At 36.4% G+C, this 17934-nt stretch overlaps 1 protein-coding gene across 1 annotated transcript in view; it reads left to right on the top strand.

Annotated features, from left to right (window-relative positions):
* The window catches only part of NRXN1 (neurexin 1), a 1261405-nt gene that overhangs the window by 1092438 nt on the left and 151033 nt on the right, over positions 1 to 17934 (top strand). The window contains exon 20 of the mRNA XM_006159011.3: positions 17739 to 17828. Within this exon, the coding sequence (XP_006159073.1) occupies positions 17739 to 17828 (90 nt within the window). The remainder of the gene's footprint in view (positions 1 to 17738; positions 17829 to 17934) is intronic.

The following is a 17934-nucleotide window of genomic DNA, read 5'->3' as shown; positions in this document are numbered from 1 at the left end:
TACCAAACTAATAGTGCACTTCATTTATGTTCAAGAGCTTACATGTGATTTGTTTCTAACCAGAATACCCAAGGACTTCCTCAAGACAGATTAGCAGACATATAACTTTTTTGGTTCCAATTTTTTCTATTCAAACTATAATTGTGTATCTCTACAAGTAGTTAGCAGAGTCTCCTTGTGTCAAATTTCATGAAGGGGAGAGTTGACTCCATATCTAAATCTCACCATCTAATCACGTGTGCTTCCCTATTTCATTGAGCAGAAAAGGAATTACCACTGTGGCCACCTGATTTCACCAGCCCAAAAGCAGATTGGAAGAAATGAAAAAATCGTTAAGTCTGGATTATACGAAAAGAGATTGGGAGCATGAGAGGCTTTATAAAGATTCTGGAGTAGAGATTCTATGTGATGAGGGATTTTAGACAAACAATAGTGAGAAGAAAGGATAGTGAAGGTGACAAGTGCCTCAGAAGGTATTGTTCACTGATGTGTTCAGTAATTCACTCCAAAATATTTATTTAAGACCTGCCACATGCCTGGACCTATGCTGGGAATACAGCAGTGAGAAACAGCAGATGTAGTTCCTTCTCCTGGCAATTACAATCTATTGGAGAAACTGCTCTTCTCGGGGAAGTACAGGGAATAGGCTACAGGGAGCCAGAATAAATGTCTGAAGCTAAGGCAGGAAGTGATACCATAATCCAAGTGTTGCTTGGACTATGATGTGGGAAGTGAAAATAGAAAGACCCTGGTATTGAGAATGAAATTCAGGTTCTGCCTCAGTATAGGTTCCAGAATACCAGAAGAAAGCAGAAGCCATAGGCAAAAGCAAGACTTGTTCTCGTCCTTCTCCCAAGTATTTTCCCGATTAAAATCAGGCCAAAAAATATTCTGAAGTCTGGCTCTATAGACAGAAGTAGTGAAGATTTGTCCAGTTTCATAGGAAATACAGGGGATCTTGAGATGATTACATCCATTATAAGCTCAAGACTCTTCGTTTTAGAAGGAATTGGTGCAGTCATTCATTTGCCATTTGCTTTTGCGGTTCCTGGGAATTTTCAGTGGAGGTTGCATTTCTTCTTGCAGGAAAGCTTCCCTGAGGTACATTTTGTCTAAGTTGGACTTGGAATTAGTATAAGTCCTCAGTGATAAGCACCAAGGAAAAAACAGAGCAGAGTAAAACATTCTTACAGTTTTTAATAGAAGATCAATATTCCAAGTTAATAGTGAAAGTTGACCTTTTTAAAATTTTTTTTGGCATGCCTTTTTTGCAAGCTGCATAAAGCTAATTATTATCTCTTAGGATAATGTTTTGTGTTTATTTGAAAAACAGTCCTCAGGAAGTTTCTAAAAATGGTAGATACTTGTATGGATAAATAAAGGGAACCCTTTGAAATTTAGAATTTGTTTTAAAATTGTGTAATTGGCACAATAAGGCTTTCTGATTTGCAAATAGTTCCCACATTGAAGAAAGTATTTGCATATTCCAATAAAAGCATCTTGCTTTATTTAATCATTAACATAATTAGTTTTTTTTTCTTTTCAATTTCTAGAGGTTATGTATGTACTCACCATGGAGAGAGAAAGAAACAGAGAGAGAGAGGGGGGAAAAGGCACCTTCTAGTGGAGTGTGATCACACTGCAATCCCTTAGCTTCCATTTCTCCACCCTGTCTGGATTTTTGGCATGCATAATGATCTCAACATATTTTTGAAGCCACTGGGCCAGGATTCAGATTGCAGTCAGTCATGTGGGATCTGCTCCCTTGACCATTAGTCTGTGAGGCCAGCCCAGTAGGGATTTGTTTTTTACAGTGTTGTTTTGCTTGTTTGTTTTGCACTGAGAGGTAGTACATAAATCAGAAACCTAGCACTAACATGAAATTTGTAATAGTGCTATAGTCATCTGTGTTAATGAGGCCACAAGGGGCCACAAAGTAACTAAAATGGCAGTATCATATAATGTTTTTTAGATTAAGAAATTGAATGAATTTTTAAACCAAAATAAATAATTTAAGTGTGTACAATTTTGACATTAACATAGTACTTAATTAAAATTAAAGAGTACTTGTTTCTAGTATATCTTGCTATATTTTCACAAGGCCTTTCCTCTGTGAGTGCTTCGTGTATCTAAACTTGCTCTTCTTACACGAACAGTAGTCAGATTGGATTAAGGTGTACCCCAAGGACTTCAGTTTAATTTATACACCTCTTTAAAGGACCTGTTTCCAAATACAGTCATATTTTACGGTACTGGGTGTTAGGGCTTCCCCAGATAAATTTTGAGAGGGTGGAATTTATCCCATAACATTTACTAAATATTCAAAGGGTTCTTCTATGGAAGATGCTGATAGACTGTTTATTTTCACTGAAGTCAAAACAAGGCCAGTTGTATTTGAACAACTACAAGACAAAAGTTTAGAGAAAGTGTTAAGCAGGCTAGAGTAATATGGCCAAATGCTTTAGCCTTGTCCTTGGATCTGACCTACCTAGAGATAGGCTGGGTGGGGAGGAAGACAGAGCACTATGTGCGAGTGGATCAGTTCCAACTGTCCTTGCTAGTGGAGCATCAGCTTAAACTTGTGAGGACATGTACTTTGCTCTTCACTCTAGTCTGTTTCGCAGTTAGGCATATACTAGAAGTCACAGGTGGCTCAAGTTCAAGGGGAAATATTGAAGACAATAGAAAAAAAAATCTCAGTTTTATTCTAAGAGATATAATGAACTACTTCCCCTCTGTACCTACTATGTTCTCTAGAATGTCTAGATCTTAATGATGATTTATTTTCAGTCTGAGCCACTTACAGGTACTCTAGTCTGCTTTTGCCAGCTTGATTGAATAGGAACTCTTAAGAGAACCAGAAAAAGCCCCTAAGCTCAGTTCCCATGGTCACAGTGTTTGACAAACTTAAGTAAGGGTTACTTGGATAAATTTTGAACAAAAAAGGTTTGCAAAGAGCAGCCGTCATTTTGAAGTCCTTCAATTACCTCTTGGATTTTCCCAATCTTTTAGTGATAATAATTTAAAATGAAAAGGAGACAAATCTCTTCTTTTCCATCATGATAATATCCCTTACCCTATGTTCTTACAGAGTTTTTATAAAATCATCCAGCATCTAACCTATGTTTGCCTTTCTCCCTTGAAATGGGATGACATGCTTCAGTAGGTGGGTAGGAGAAAATCCAGAAAAATGTCTGGGTAGTAAGAGGTGTGTGTGTGTGTGTGTGTGTGTGTGTGTGTGTGTGTCTATGTAACAGAAAGAACGAAGACAAGCTTGAAACATCAAACCTATCAGAAAAAAATGTAATAATTATTAAGCTCTCCACAGATGATGACTGAAAGTCTTCATCAAGTTGTCAAAGCACTACAAGATAGTTGTTTTAAAAAATGCCAAGTCAAATACTTCACTGCCTTTTACAGATACTTGCTGAATTAGAAACATTTATGGCACTTTGTTTTTAATGACTCAAAAAATAAATTTCTCATGAAAACCTATAGTCATTATGGCTTAACAAGATGGCCTACTGTTGTTTATATGTCAACATTATCAGAATCCTGGGTTCATAGATCCTTAGCATTAGAGACCACTTTAGACCCCATCCATTCCACCAACCTCATCGTACACAATAGGTGATGGCCTTGCTTAGGCTACAGTCTCCACTTCTGTTTAAAGTCTGTGACCCTTTTTTACCACAAGCTATATGGAGGGAAAAATAATTAAGGCATTCCATTTGAAGAGAGTCTGAATATACAGATTAAAATACCATTTTGAGACCTCACTGATATCAAAGTATTCTCATTCAATGAACAGCTTTTGTTGGCATGTTCTTGGCATAGAACAGATGGTGATCCCCTGAGTTCTATTTTCCCTTGGGGCAGATGTCATTGGCCTTTTCTTTTCACATAGCCTTCTCCATTATTGCCCTTCCTCCTTTCAGTTGTTCTATTAACTTACTGATAGCCATGCATGCATCTCTGAGGAGGAAGTTGACATCGCCTGGTAGAAAATACAGTGGTTTTGATAAAGCACCTATGGGATTTAGGACATCATTTGTAATAAGACTAATTCCCTGGCCTTTATTCAAATTAGGGAAAAAGAAATGGATTGATTTTCTGTTTCCATGCCTACCTCAGCTACCTTCTTCTGGCTGGGTGGGAGAAAAACATGTTTTGTGATCTGTGTATTTCTAGATATGGCCTATAAGGCAAATCTTTCCAGATAATGGACAATGACACTACCTCATCCAGTGGCTAGTACTTACTGAGTGTTAATTAGCACCAGGCACTGTTCTAAAAGAGGTATATTATGTCAGTTATTCTTACAAATACCTACTTTACAGATGAGAAACTGAGGTTCAAAGACATTGATCTCCTGATCCATATTATTCAGTCAATCACTAGTGAAACCAGGATTTGAACCCAGGCAATAGAACTCAGTACCTTAATCATCAATTCTCTTTCCACAGGGAGTCTGGCAACACGAGTACTTACTTCCTACAAATAATTGCTGGCAGGGAAAACAATATTTTATTGAGGCAGTTATTCTAAGATACTAAGTTTAAATCTATTGTGTTCAGTTTGTCTACAGATGGAAAAAGGTTACTTTGTGTAAGAGGTTTTACATTTTAGGAAGTTGAAGATGTCTAGCAATGGTCTAATAGCTGTATCCCTGCCTTTGCTCTGCCAATATATTTAACCTTAAATAATCTGCATGCAATTGATCAACCCTATCTTATTTAATTAGAAAAAAAAAAGAGTCCCACATTCAAATTACCACTAGAAAAGAGTGATTGATGTTCACTGAAAATGAAATTAGAATGCCATGGTGGTCAGACTTTGTTATCGTCAGTGGAGAGTGAGGGACTTTCTTCCTCAGTACCATTTACAACCATATTTTGCTAGATGTAAGGCATTTACTTATTTCCTTTTTATAGGCCAGTCTAAATATTAAAAAGATAAATTAAAAGTCAAAATTGGTGAGAATGGCGGAAATTCCAGCTGTACTACAAAATTTTCTAACTCTCATAAATCAGGAAATAAAAAAATCTTTAGAGAATGTATATTTAAGTTCTTATTAAGGTGGATAAGCTTAAATGTTATGACATTATGATTTAGAAAATGCTCAAGACTCTCATATCTGGGAAAATGGCAAAATGCCATTTGTAAGATAATGTGATGATGTTCTTACATTTCGTTTTTCTTATTCTCAGTGTTTAATGATGTCCATCAGTAGCCCTGTCTGTTTTTGTAGCTGTTAAACCATTCTTCTTTCTTAAAAGCTACACAGCTAGCACAGAAGAACTCCTTAGTATTCCTGATAACGGAGTAGGACCTTTAATTTTCAGAGCAGGTTCTGTATTTTGTTATCTGGACATCCCTGCTGCTTTTCTTTTCTTGCTGCTGGTTTCTGATATGATACTTCAGTCTCTTTGTATTGGGAAACCAATAGCATATAAAGGCTTAATGAAAAAAGTATAGGCTGCACTTCCTTCTGCACTGGCCACAAGATCCAGCAGTCACAAGACTACCTTTATTTCTAATTAATCTGATGCTACCATCCAAACTAAAATTTTTGAGTGTAAGTAGCTAATAGAAAAAGTACTTCTACAAGTCTTTATATAAGGGAATACTAGCTATCTTTGTGTAGGTCCTCATGAGAGAGGGACATGAACGGGGAGTTTTCTTAATCCAGTTTGACATGCCCTGAGCTCCTCCTTTCCTCCCCAAAGCACCATTGAACTCTGTGGTAGGCCGCCTGTGACATTCCATGCCCAACATCACAGCAGTCTCACATGAAGACATTGTTTAACTGGATACAAAGGCCCGCGGCTTCACCCAAGGAGCTGGGATGTCATTTGAAGTACTGGTCACGAAGAGAGCATTGCCCTGCTTGAGCTGTGCATGTTCTCTCCAGATGTCTAAGTTAAGTGAACTGACAGACAGGACCCATGGGTAGTGCCACCCCTTCTCATTATAGCATTGCATTATGACCCTACATATAATTAGAGAAATGTGACTGTGCATGTGTAAGGAAGCAGTAGAAGCAAAACTGAAATATATATAAATATTCCATCAGTGATATTAACATTTGAGAAAAGATCACTCACAAACCCTCCATCCTAACACAAATATTTTCATTTCTCCATTCTACACTCAAATTCCTGCCAACTTACATTGTATTTTACTTAGTAGTTTTAAAATTGTGTATGTTACTTTTTTCGCATCACATGGCATTAATATTTTAATCATTATTATTCATATATGTATTTTCTCAGATTAAATATGTTTTATTGGAGGATACATTTATTTTTAAATGTAAGGATAAATAATGTTGTGGAGTTAAGGAGCTTGAGGATTAATATCCACATTATGATACATTTTTATCTAACTATCATTTCATTGAACTTTAGGTTATTTCTGATCTAGGTAAATTTTTGGTGTTTGGTCACACCTCATGTTTCTATTCCAATCCATTGTTGTCCCTGAACTTCTGTAGCAACCATAATTAATATGCTGTTTAATTGCATATTTCTGGCAAATTATCTATTTTCTTGAACTTTGACTTGGATTTTTCATTGTTTTACCTTCCTCATTTTTGTCCTTGAATTCCCAGAGTATAATCTGTTCAGTGATAGGACCCATGCAATGTGTTGATGTATAGTGGACACAGTACTTGCAGGGTGCCTATCAGTGCTTTCGTATTCATGTAATTGAGTCAGATTGCTTTCCTAACATTTATCAAAGCTATATAAAGTAACAGGGAATTAATTAGTGGAACTACAGAAGAAAGAAGGTGACGTCTTTGGGAACGTGAGATGTGCACAGAATGGTAGATGTAAAGACATACCTTGGGTTTTTGGCAAGTGGTAAGTGAGCACTGGGTTCCTAGAGATATGTAAAGGTAAGAAGAAAAATGGGGGAAATGTGAAGTCCAAGCAAAATTCAGTTTAATTCACTTTAAAACTTGTAAAACTCTGTCCCTCCTCTCACAAGCCAATGAATTGCAATGGTGTTTTCTTTCTTCCTTCCTTTCCTTCCTTCCTTCCTTTCCTTCCTTCCTTCCTTCCTTCCTTCCTTCCTTCCTTCCTTCCTTCCTTCCTTTTTTTCTTTCTCTTTCTCTCTTTCTTTCTCTTTTTCTTCTTTCTTTTTTTTCATGAGAAGAGCCCACTCTCCTTTTCCACCTTGTGTCTGGAGAGGGTCAGCATCAAAAGTAGTGAACCTGGTGGATTATTATGCTTAGGGCTTGTTTTCTAGGTTAGGGATAAAGAAAAAGAATGCCTAAAGCTGTTAATGTCTCAAGTGGCTATGCATGGCTGGGCATTGCTATAAAAGAAAGAAACAGAAATAGTGCTCCTCACTAAGACCTCAACTATACTAGGCCTTTGATCACTTTACTTACTTCTGCTTCACTGTCTTCATCTATAAAATGGAGATGATAAAAATATTCTCCTGATGAATCCTCAAGGAAAGGTTACCAATTGTAGGTGTCCTTGAGGGCAGGCTCATCCCAACTTTATAAGACCGAACCATTATAGACAAGACCATGACATTTTTCATTATACAAGGGAGTGCTATAAGAATTAAAGAGAAATGTTGGGCCTTTATTGCTCAGACTGTTTCGAGATATTGCTTTAACAACTATTCCATGGGATAACTTTGCAGGCTGACATGTCTGAATTCAAGTTTTCTTTCTTCTATTAACAATGAGGCAATATTAGTTACATCATCTCTTGGAGCCTCTGGTTTTCCATTTGTAAAATAAAAGGTGCTTATAGTCTAGGATTGTTACCATCTGGATCATGGTTTGTCACCCAGAGTTTCATGTTTTTAAATTAAGTCTTAGTGGGTGGTGACTGGATGTCTCCCAGAAATTTTTATGTTTAGATTTGGTTGTATTGATTATTATTTTTTCTTTTTTTGGAGAGGTTTTTGCTATAGGGCACATGTGCTCGCCAGACAGACAGAGAGAGACAGAGAGATAGAAAGCGAGAAATCACCCCACCCCACCCCCAGGGTGGATGGCCACGCTACAATCCCTTCTCCTCTGTTCTCCTCTCGGGATCTTGGGCACGCACATGCACACGTCTGGCGTGAGTTTAAGCCATGGGGTCCGGGACTCAAACCACTGTCGGCTACATGGGAGTCCAGCGACATAGCCATTACACTAACTGCTGGTTCCTATTGATTATATTTTAAAAGCATTAGGTAAAAACCTAATTTCTTCATGGTGTCCTGGTGTGAGGCCTTTGGGTATGACAGTGTCATTAGGAGGAGACCTCCATGACTGAGTTATGGTGGCTATATAAGCAGAGAGAATAAAACTAGAAGCCAAGAAAGAAGTCAAATGGATACCACACTTCGCCCTGCTAAAAGTTCTGCCTTCTGTCATTTGTGACCATTTGGGACTTGCCAGCCACTAGAATTGTGAGTTCAACTTCTATTTCTTTATAGTTCACCTAGGCTCAAGTATTTCTGTTAGTGATACAATAATGGAATAAACAGGGGTTAATATTAAACTTAAATGAGGTAGCATAATATCAACTAGAATAACACATAAAATATACAGCCACTCAATATATTATTTTCCTACTTTCAGGTGATACTGTGTTATCTATTTGTTTGCTGGTTTTTCGGTTTGTTTGTTTTAATTCCCTGAACTACACATAACTTTTATACTGGAAAACTAGATTTTCCACTATGTATGAAACATAGTTGTAGGTTGACTAGTCAACATAGTTCCCTTGTCCAGAAGAAAGCAACTTTAGATTCTGGTAGTGTGTACTCATAATTTAGTGAGGTTTGTAAAGTGCAGATGACAATTCAAGGCCCTCATTGCTAAATATCAGCCATAAATCAGGGACACTTTAGAAGGCCTCAGACCTCTTGTTATACAGACTAGAGGATCCATGCTACTAGAGAATCCAGACTTCTACCACTTGATTTTCTAAGTGCCAGATTTGTGTCATTTTGCCTCAGTTAAGCAAAAACAATTTTATTTCCAGACGTTTGGTGTATTTACTGATTGACTTTGGAAGCAAGTGCTTCATAGAAATCCTATGTTCCAGTTCATTTTAAAGTAATTACCAGACCTGCCATGTAGCCTAGTAGTTAAAGAAGCTGGATCCCAATGGCCAGCTGTGCAGTTCAAATCCATACTCCAGAGGCTCAAAATTCATGTCATGCGCATGCATGCCTGACATCTCAACAGAAAGAGAAATGAAGGAGAAAGAATTGTGATGTGATCATGCCCCATGGAGGATGCTTTCTCCCTGCCCCCCCTTCTCTTTCTCTCTCTGTCTCTCTGTGGCTGCTGCACATGCCCTCTGGCAAATAAAACAAAATCATTACTAAAATTAGTCTAGAGAAAGATAATCATGGAAATTAAAGTCCGACAGTGTTGTTAGTACATAGTTCATTAGAGAATTGAAGCACTTCCAGAAATTTCTTTCTGGGGAACCAGCAGTTAGCATAATGGCTATATCGCTGGACTCCCACGTAGTCGACCGCGGTTCGCGTCCCGGACTCGGTAGCTTAAAACTCACGCCGGGCGCATGTGAGTGCGTGCCCAAGATACCGACAGGAGAATGGAGGAGAAGGGATTGCGGCGTGACCATCCCCCTGGGGTGTGATTTCTCGCTTTCTGTCTTTATGTCTCTCTCTGTCTGTCTGGCGAGCGCACGCGCCCTATAGTGAAAAACCTCTCAAAGAAAAAAAAAGAAAAGAAAAAAAAATTTCTTCCTGATCAAACCAAGTATCACCTTTCATGCAATTAGCAAAAGAAGTAATAAAAGATTACAAGTGATATTAATTTTCATGCCAGTGTGTATATACCATAGTAGAACCCATCTGAAATTATAAATCATTGCTTTGTATTTAACCATAAAATGTTTTATTTACAAGACTTGCTTACTCTATTGTGTGCTCTAATGTCAAAATCATAAATGATGAAATAGGGAGATTATTTGAGTCCACTGTATATATGTGTGTGTGTGTTGTGTGTGTGTGTGTGTGTGTGTGTGTGTGGTTAATGGACACTAACAACCTTACTGCTCTATAAATCTTGAATGAAACAGATCACTGTATTATCATGCAACAAATACCCCAAATGGGTTCAGCCTTCACTGAAGACTGATTTATCCAACAGCTGCCATGAGCCCAGTGTTGTTATGCACAAGGTATATAGCAGTGAACAAGGTGGCCTGGCCCCCATGGTGTAGGACTCTATAGTCCAGAGTCAGTCACATGAACTTATATCACATCATTATTATATATATATTGCTTCTAATTTTATAAGAATGCAAATGGGAAGATCTGGAATAGTTGGTGGAGGGATAAGAGACATAGGGAATGCTTCCCTGGAAAACATATAAGCTGATATTTAAAAGAGAAATAAGTTGGCCAGACTCAGGTGTGTGTGTGTGTGTGTGTGTGTGTGTGTGTGTGTGTGTACGTGAATGTTGGTGGTGGGCAGGGTTGTTGAGGAGTACACAGGGATGCAAGGAGTTTGCAAGGCAAAAAGAATAACATGTTCAAAGTAGATTAGATCAATAAAGGAACTGAAAAATGTACAGAGTCTAGAGTTTACAGAACAGACACAAGTAGTTGAAGATGGAACTAGCAGCAGCCAAACAGATGTATATATTTGTTATGTGTACATCTTAATGATAAAGGAAGTAGTGTAACATATGGAACACTTATTTTCATTAGAACAATTATATTTTTTTTCAAAAGTTTGTTCTCATTATATGTCAGTGATGTTCAAAGCACTTATTTGGGACTTGATCAGCTAAGTTAGGTATGATTATTTGTAATGATATGTGCAGTAGCCACACACAGAACATTTAATAACTCATGGATAATGTTAGAGTAACCTTATAAAACTTTGTTCAACTTTGCCTGTGGGTCTAGGTATATGCAAATTTCGTTTTCTCATTTAAAACCAAAAGGTCTAAAAACAGATGCTTAATCTTGTCTTGAAGTGTGGATAGCTTTTACAGCCCTTTTGTGTTGCCTTTCCCAGCTTACAAACAGGAAATAAGAAACCTTCAAAGGAAGCCAGTATCTGTTTTGTTGTAATGGTGGGGTTATTTTTTGTTTCTGGACAAATGTCTGATTCACAGCATTGTTTTTCATTATTTTCCCCCCAAGAATATTACCCTGTCATTAAAAACTGGCACTTTTATTTCTGAGGATAAATTACACAAGGGTAAAGATCTGAGATGGGGGGGTGGGTAACACTGCACATCAGTAATGGTCACATAGTTGTCCTTACTGATCTACAGTTGGAAAATTATGATTAAGATTTGCTTCCTTTGTTGTCTGAATCCCGCAGTGAAGTTTAACTCCAAGTCAAGGACTTCAACTTTATTATTCCTTACTGCTTACCTTGGTTCTTTGAAATTACTTTTGTGTCCTTGAAGTCTACTAGCTTATGTAGAATTAATATACTAAAGTGTGACCAAATATTGTTAGTTAGAAGGTGGGTAACTTAGCCCAGTTGTGATGCTAAAACAAATTCCATAATCTGGGCAGCTTATAAAAAACCAAAAATTTATTTTTTGCAACTGGAGATGCTGGGAAGTTCAAGATCAAGGTACTGGCAGGTTTGGTATCTGGTGAGGCACACTTCCTGGTCCATTGACAGCTATCTCCTGTGTCCCCACATGGCAGAAGAGGACAAGGGTGCTCTCTGGAGCACCATTTATAAGAGCACTAATCACAGTAATAAGGATTCCACCGTCATTATTTAGTCACCCTCCAAAGGCTCTACCTGCAAATATCATCACATTTGGGGATTAGATTTCAGCATATACATTTTAGGGGATCTAAATATTTAGTCTATACAGGTGGGAAAATGAAACTAGCTGTCATTTAATCTAAATAAAGGGTATTATATTCCAAGTATAAATGATTCAGTTTATCTTTTTCATTCTTTACCCTGGAACCTTGTGTAAGTATTCATTATATTTACTCCCCTAAGTAGCCATTCCAGTTCAAGCTTGTACCTATCAATTGGTTACAGTGGTGTTACTACAGGGAAGGGTTTTCCTCCTGTCAAAAATGCCTAGTGTTTTAAGAGTTCAAAAGGAAATAAAACCAGGGACCAGCAGATAGTATAATGGTTATGTCACTGGACCCTCACATAGTTGACGTGGTTCAAGTCCCAGACATGGAGGCTTAAAACTCATGCCAGATTCATGTGCGTGTGTGCCCAGGTCAGATTCATGTGCTTGGGTGCCCAAAAAAAAAAAAAAAAAAAAAAAAAAAAAAGAATGGAGGAGAAGGGGTCATGGAGTGGCCATCACCCTAGGGAGTGATTTCTCACTTTTTGTCTCTCTCAGTCTCTTTGGCAAATGCACATGCCCTATAGCAAAAAAATCTCTCTTAAAAAAACAAAACCAACATTGACATACACTTACATTACTTGAAAGTTACTTCAACAGAGACATATATGTTTTGGTGACATTTTCGGTGGAGGGTACCAGTGAATTGAGTATACATGAAAGAAACTGGAGAAAAAAATGGAAGGAAAATCCCTTTCTGCTTCTATTAGGAAAAAGAAAATATAAGACTATGTTATTATCTTTTAACTCTTAAGTGAGGAGCTCTGATTTCATACATCTAACCCGTGTGCTTAGCAGGTCGCTCTAGCTGAGTTTTCTGGTTGTTTTTTGTTTTTTTTTTTTTTTTTTTTTTAAAGTTGAAACTCTTTGTTGGTCCTTTTAATAATCCAAAATGAATAGATCTTTCAGACATGGATCACTATTGCTTTATCTTTACCTGAGTTAGAATACTTGAAGTACTTGAAGGTGAATATGTCTTCTTTCAAAGATTCACCTTGGGTTTTATGGACTATCACGTACATTCTACTTACTTTTCTTCACATCTATCTAAAGTTTAAGCTGGTCTTTTTTTTTTTTTTTTGTAATTGACCATTCACAGAAGGTCTATGGAATACTCTATATCTCAACATATTTGAAATTATATCCCAAAAATTTTCAAAGCAAAAAATGATCATCAGAAATTATATTTGTCTTTTACCTTTCTCAATCAAATGAGTTGTTTTATGTCCTTTACTTTGTATGTAAGATCTGGCTGTATAGTGAACAATGGACAGAATTAAATATGATAAACAAAATCATGTAAAGTTATTGAATGATATATGTAATATCACAATAAATTTATGAACTGAACAGCATTTTGAGAAATTACTTAATATACCTCATTACCATTTTCCTTATGTAACTTTTTATGAAAATCAAGAGGTAAAGGTAGAATATAAATGTAGTTTTAGCAAACATAAACAACCTGAATTTTATACCCAATAGTAGAAATGGCATGGGAATCATCTATTAAAAAGAATTGTCACTGGGACCAGCAGTTAGAATAATGGCTATGTCACTGAATTCCCATGTAGTCGACCGTGGTTCGAGTCCTGGACCCGATGGCTTAAACTCAGTCCAAGTGTGTGTGCGTGTGTGCCCAAGATTCTGAGAGGGGAATGGAGGAGAAGGGATTGTGGCGTGGCCATCCCCCCCTGGAGGGTGATTTCTTGCTTTCTGACTCTCTGTCTCTCTGTCTTCCTGACGAGTGTACATGCCCTATAGCAAAAACCTCTCCACAAAAAAAAAGACTTGTCACTGTACTCTGTAGGTGTCTTCCTTTGGTAAGCAATGTAATGTATTAATATAGAATTTTGCCATAGAAAAGTTAATAGTTTTCTTTTATTCAAGTAAAATAACAAATAATGTAGAGAATAGATGTATATCAAATGACATAAGCACCATTTGACTTTCCATCCCTTACCCCTACAAATAATAAAATGTGTCCTTTGATTTCAAAATCATTTATCAGTTACCCCCCCCCCAAAAAAAAAAAAAAAAAAGAAGAAGAGAAGAAAAAAATACTTCTGAACTACTAGGCATCTGACATTCAGGGATTATGAGAAAGTGTGATGCCATGATAAATTAATCACATCTTTTCACGTCTTCCTCTACTGCCCACCCTATTCGCTAGTTCCCCTTGTTATTGTTGATGTTAGCTGACATCTTTGTCACCTAATACAGTATTTATGTTCTTGTGTTAGCCAAGTCTCATCAACAATCTTAAAAAGCTCCTATTGGGGAGCTAGCAGGTGGCATGCTGGTTAAGGCACTGGACTCCCACATGGCTGACCATGGTTTGAGTCCCGGACCTGGCAGCTTGCTCTCTCACTTTTTCTCTCTCTCTTTCTCTCTCTCTCTCTCTCACTTGGTCTCTATCTGGTTAAATTAAAATAAATAAAGTTAACTAAAATAATTCTTAAAAAAAAAAAACTCCTGTTGACTTCCCATTGACTTAAAGCATAACATATCAGTTAACTAGTCTGTTAGCACCAGTCAAAAGTATGATAGCAAATTGTACATACATGTGTGTGTATGTATTCATGTGTTTTAAGTACTCTTTTTCAAAGTCATACAAAAGTAATATGTAAGGCTTTCATTTTGCCCTGTCTTAAGTGTTGGATCATCAGAAAACTTATGATGCATTTTTTCCTAGACAAACATAGAAAAATACTTCATGAATTTCTGATGACCCAATAAAAATTTCCCCTCCAACATTTCCCTACCAGTAATAACTATAATTTCCCATTTTGTGGTGTGATGACATTCCTATTAAATAAATAAATAACCAGTTGTACAGACATTTACATCAGTGACAACCTCTTAACAAAATAAAGTTACAATTGAAGTAGGGGATGTTTACTTTGGAAAACACAAAGGGAAGCTTAGTCTATTTGATCTATTTTCTGAACACATTCTTTCCTTTCCTTTCCTTTTTTTTTGAATATTGTTAGGCTGAGGGGATGAGTTATTGATACCTCAGAAGCTGGACTAAAAACAAAATTTGTTTCATTACTTCTTTTTTGAGAGATCACATAGGAGATTATGTGACAAGTGTGCAAGCACCAGAGAAAAAATAAACACTACACCTAGGACTTGACTTCATGGAGCTTCAATGTTTGAAGGAAAGCTGTTTATCAAATATGCAAGTACAAGACCCTTGCGTCTTTCTAAAAGGTACATTTCAGAGGCTATAAATGCATATAGCATAGGCAGGTGTTCTAACCTATCTTGAGGACAACAGAAAACATTTCCTGGGAAAGTAACGCTCCTGCAAGAAGATTCCATTGATGAGTGATGGTTGGCTAAGGAGAGATAGAAATGAACTAGGAGTGAGAGAGAATATTTCCAATAAAGGAAGCTATAAGTGCAGAGGAGTACACCAGTAGTCTGAGCTACTTCTTCTGGAAAAGAGAAAGAAGTACTTTAGAAAAATGGAAAGAAGTCTCATGAAGCTAAAAAGAGGAGAGCCAAGGCAGTTATGGTCATGGAGTGGGGCAATGGACATAAAAAGGGACCAGGTCATGGATGTCCTCACAAATTTCATTAAAGCTGAGATTTTCTGCTAAAGTAATAGGCAGGGTTAAAACACACAGCAGGAAGGTCTGTTAGTAGACTGTAGCCATAATTGGGCAAGAGGGATTTGCAACCTAGATTTGGATGATGCCTGAGGGAATTTAGGTCATTCCTGGTGATGGTAACACTCTAGCATTAAAAACAGCATGAGGAACCACCTCATCATAAAGTCATCAGGAGAGCTATATACCAGCATGAATTGGTATGAATACTAACTAGTAAAGAAGTTCCCAAAGCAAAGGGCGTGTGTTTTGAAAAAAATTTATGTTTGCATTTCAAGAGATGTATGTAAAACATGTTTATTACATAAATCACATAAAATACAAAAACACATCATCGATAATTAAATTGTGCTAAGGTAACCAATGTAAAGTTTTAGCATTCATTTCCAAATATACATATATGCAAATACACAAAAGAGAACACCCTTGTGCATGTTTTGGAAAAATGAACATAGTGTTGGAATTTTATAATACTTGTATCCCATTTTAAAAATGTCAGTTTACTAAAAGTATATTTCCACACTATAAAATATTATTTTACAGCATTTTAATGATTACATAATACAGAGAAACACATTTCAATGTTTTCATTACATTTTGATTCAACTTTGATTTTTCTTTTTTTTTAAAGACAAAGTCTTGCTATGTTACAATCCTCCTGTCTCAGCTTCCTGAGTAGCTAGGACTACTGGCACATTCCACCATACTCAGGTCCTTCAGAGAGGTTCTCACTGTGTTTCCATGCTGGCTGTAAGCTGGCAGTCCTCCTACCTCAGCCTCCTAAGTAACTGAAACTACATGCAAATGTCCAGCTTTTAGGGTGGGTTGGGAATTGAATCCAGGCCTCCTATGAGTCCTCAGCTTGCTGAACAGCAAGGTCCATAAGAGCTTACTATAATTGCTGATCTTGATATTCACATTTTAATTAAATAGTAATATAGAAAGTATTTTCAATCATATAGACATTCCAAGAAAAGTTAATAGGGTCTAAAATATAGTTATTTTCTATTTCTCCAAGGATATGTAACAAATATTATGATGTGTTTATTGGGGCAAGTATAGTAAGTATTAAAAGATTAGCATAAGAAAGCACTTATAAATTATTCTAAATCTGAGAAAAAAATTATTTGTTGTCTTCCCTAGCAAAATGTTCAGTCTGTTTATACAGGTGCTACTACCACTCAACATTTCTTTCACTGAGTCCTCATCTGAGCTTCTGCCAAAATTCTGTGTTAGTTAATTTTCATGAAACAGAAAATCTCTTCTTGCAATATACACAATTGAGCACTGAGATGTAGCCTGGATTCTTCCTAAGTGCTTTATAGATCAAGAAAACACTCATCTATTTACAAGAATTATTCAAGGTCAATTTAGAGAGTATTTCTAGCAGATAATTTTTTATTCAAAGAAGCAAGACTCTCACTTACTTTAGATCTGTGAATAGGGACCACTGTTGGTGATTTGTATTTGTTCCTTGAGCTATCATGGTTTTTAAAGAATAACTTTATAAAAAGCCAATATTTGAGTATATATAAACATAGAGATAATTTTCCCCAAATGTTATATACGTCAACATTTAAGTTTTAAATGAAACTCAAGGACACTCAAATGAAGTCACTTTTGTCAAAGCCTTTTCTTCTACTAACAAATTTGGATGATGCAGATGTATTCTTTTGTGATGTCCAAGTGATTGATAAACCAATTTGTGTGAAATACACGAGAACTATTTGGAGTGTGTGGTTTTCTTAAATGAGATGAAAAAGAATTTTTATTTCTGAATAGGAAATAAAGTATACTAGGCATATTTCAGATGCTTCAGTGTGCCAAAGATGCTATTAAGTTTGGTGTTCATAAATTACTAATCTGGAATAAGACGTTGAATGTATTTTGAAAACTTAAACCTGTTTCACCTGAACATGTTTAACTAGTTAATAAGAAACATCAAAAAGACAAAACCCTGAGGTCAATGGTCATTTTTTGTAAAGCTATTATATGCTGTTTAAATTGGTTGTTCGGGTCTGTCTATAACATAAGTTTAATAACCTAGCTCAAATGCAGATTTCTAATTTTCAATTAACATAGGAATAATTTTGTTTGCTAAAATAAAATAAATGAATGAATGACAAGTCTGAAACATGAAATGTTCTAGGTAGAACTTTTTAAAATTCCAAATTTCAAAAAATCATGTGGCAACTGTATAGCTCAAGCTTTAAGTATTAACTTTTAACCTTTGACCTTACAGATTTTAACCAATGAAATGTCTCTTTAAACTTTAAAGGAAACAATGATAACGAGCGCCTGGCGATTGCTAGACAGCGAATTCCATATCGACTTGGTCGAGTAGTTGATGAATGGCTACTCGACAAAGGTAAAAAACATTGATTAAAACTTCAAATAAAAAAATAATTTGAACATAACCAAGTAGTACTTCATTGTAACACTAATAAACATAAAAAATAAATTTTCCGTAAAAC

This window comes from Tupaia chinensis, unplaced genomic scaffold (genome assembly GCF_000334495.1).
Source record: "Tupaia chinensis unplaced genomic scaffold, TupChi_1.0 Scaffold000622_1, whole genome shotgun sequence".
Lineage (NCBI taxonomy): Eukaryota > Metazoa > Chordata > Mammalia > Scandentia > Tupaiidae > Tupaia > Tupaia belangeri.
The sequence above is the reverse complement of the archived record's forward strand: the minus strand, read 5'-3'. Positions and strand labels throughout refer to the sequence as shown.